The sequence below is a fragment of the Pyrgilauda ruficollis genome, unplaced genomic scaffold (genome assembly GCF_017590135.1).
Source record: "Pyrgilauda ruficollis isolate IOZ18807 unplaced genomic scaffold, ASM1759013v1 scaffold1421, whole genome shotgun sequence".
Lineage (NCBI taxonomy): Eukaryota > Metazoa > Chordata > Aves > Passeriformes > Passeridae > Pyrgilauda > Pyrgilauda ruficollis.
Window position 1 is genome coordinate 1 of NW_024512778.1, and position 2,247 is coordinate 2,247.

General features: G+C 61.4%; 1 protein-coding gene across 2 annotated transcripts; it reads right to left on the minus strand.

The window, feature by feature from the left end:
* Nucleotides 1-16: 16 nt before the first annotated feature.
* Nucleotides 17-2,241, minus strand: LOC121349678. 2 transcript variants are annotated; one of them, XR_005954578.1, is made up of 3 exons: nucleotides 1,154-1,659; nucleotides 1,094-1,104; nucleotides 17-973 (listed from the first exon to the last, which is right to left on the minus strand). XR_005954578.1 is itself a non-coding variant. In XM_041460363.1 (2 exons), exons 1-2 carry the CDS (start codon nucleotides 2,096-2,098, stop codon nucleotides 330-332), a joined length of 654 nt encoding a protein of 217 aa, XP_041316297.1. In that variant the 5' UTR covers nucleotides 2,099-2,241; the 3' UTR covers nucleotides 17-329. The 2 variants fall into 2 exon arrangements, 1 of the variants encoding a protein (XP_041316297.1); XM_041460363.1 differs by lacking the exons at nucleotides 1,094-1,104; nucleotides 1,154-1,659 and adding an exon at nucleotides 2,089-2,241.
* Between the last annotated feature and the right edge of the window lie 6 nt (nucleotides 2,242-2,247).

Consider the following 2,247-nt stretch of genomic DNA (forward strand, 5'->3'; position numbering starts at 1 on the left):
GATCCCAATCCTGGATCCCGGTTCTGGTTCCCTTCACTGGATCCCGGTGCTGGATCCAAATCCTGGATCTCCTAGCTGGATCCCGGCTCTGGATCCCAATCCTGGATCTCCTAGCTAGATCCCGATTCTGGTTCCCAGTGCTGGATCCCATCACTGGGTTCTGGTTCCCAATCCTGTTCTGGATCTCCCCACTGGATCCCGGTTCTGGATACCAGTTCTGACCCCAGTTCTGGATCCTGGTTCTGATCCCGGTGCTGGATCTCCCCGCTGGATCCCGGCTCTGGATCTTCTCACTGGGTTCTGGTTCCGAATCCTGGTTCTGGATCTCCTCAGGGGATCCAAGTGCTGGATCTTCTCACTGGGTCCTGATCCAGGATCCCGGTTCTGGATCCCCTCACTGGATCCTGGTTCTGGGTCCTGGTTCTGGATCCACCCACTGGGTTCTGGATCCTGGTTCTGGTTCTCCCTGCTGGGTCCTGGTGCTGGATCCCGGGGCTGGATCTCCCCACTGGGTTCTGGTTCGGGATCCTGGTTCTGGATCCCATCACTGGGTCCCAGTTCAGCGTCTCCCCACTGGGTTCTGGTGCTGGGTCCCAGTCGTGGATCTCCTCACTGGATCCCGGTTCTGGATCTGCCCACTGGGTCCCAGTTTGGGATCCAGTTACTGGGTTCTGGTTCTGGTTCTGACTGGATTCTGGTTCCAGGTCCCAGTTCTGGATCTTCTCACTGGGTCCTGATCCAGGACCCCGCTTCTGGATCCCCTCACTGGGTCCCAGTTCAGCATCTCCCCACTGGATCCTGGTTCTGGGTCCTGGTTCTGGATCTCCCCACTGGGTTCTGGATCCAGCTCGCAATCCCGGTGCTGTGCCCGGTCCCGGATCCTGGCTGGGATCCCGGATTGTCCTGGATCGCCTGGAGCTGTCCCAGATCTCTCCCAACTGTCCCCAAATCCATCCACGCACTCCTGGATCACCTGGGGCCACCCCAAACCCCTCCAGGCGGATCCCAGACCCTCGGGATCGCTCAGATCTGCCCGTGCCGTGCCAGGATGGCACAGGAGCGCTGGGGCTGTCCTGGATCAGTCCTGGATCACCTGGGGCCATCCTGGATCACCTGGGGCACTCCTGGATCAACTGGGGCACTCCTGGATCACCTGGATCAGTCCTGGATCACCTGGAGCCATCCCAAACCCCTCCAGGCGGATCCCAAACTCCCCAAATCTCTCAGATCTGCCCGTGGCGCGCCTCGTAGCGCGCCAGGATGGCACAGGAGTGTTGGGGCTGTCCTGGATCAGTCCTGGATCACCTGGGGCACTCCTGGATCACCTGGAGCTGTCCTGGATCACCTGAGGTCACCCCAAATCCCTCCAGGTGGATCCCAAACTCCCCAAATCGCTCAGATCTGCCCGTGGCGCGCCTCGTAGCGCGCCAGGATGGCACAGGAGTGTTGGGGCTGTCCTGGATCAGTCCTGGATCACCTGGGGCCATCCTGGATCACCTGGATCAGTCCTGGATCACCTGAGGTCACCCCAAATCCCTCCAGGTGGATCCCAAACTCCCCAAATCGCTCAGATCTGCCCGTGGCGCGCCTCGTAGCGCGCCAGGATGGCACAGGAGTGTTGGGGCTGTCCTGGATCAGTCCTGGATCACCTGGGGCCATCCTGGATCGAAGCGCTGTGGCTGTCCTGGATCACCTGGGGCACTCCTGGATCACCTGGATCAGTCCTGGATCACGTGGGGCCATCCTGGATCACCTGGAGCTGTCCTGGATCAGTCCTGGATCACCTGGGGCCATCCCAAACCCCTCCAGACAGATCCCAAACCCCTCCAGGATCCCAGGATCGCTCAGATCTGCCCGTGGCGCGCGTCGTAGCGCGCCAGGATGGCACAGGAGTGTTGGGGCTGTCCTGGATCAGTCCTGGATCACCTGAGGCCATCCTGGATCACCTGAGGTCACCCCAAACCCCTCCAGGCAGATCCCAAACCCCTCCAGGATCCCGGGATCGCTCAGATCTGCCCGTGGCGCGCCTCGTAGCGCGCCAGGATGGCACAGGAGTGTTGGGGCTGTCCTGGATCAGTCCTGGATCACCTGGGGCCATCCTGGATCACCTGGAGCCATCCCAAACCCCTCCAGGCGGATCCCAAACTCCCCAAATCTCTCAGATCTGCCCGTGGCGCGCCTCGTAGCGCGCCAGGATGGCACAGGAGTGTTGGGGCTGTCCTGGATCAGTCCTGGATCACCTGGGGC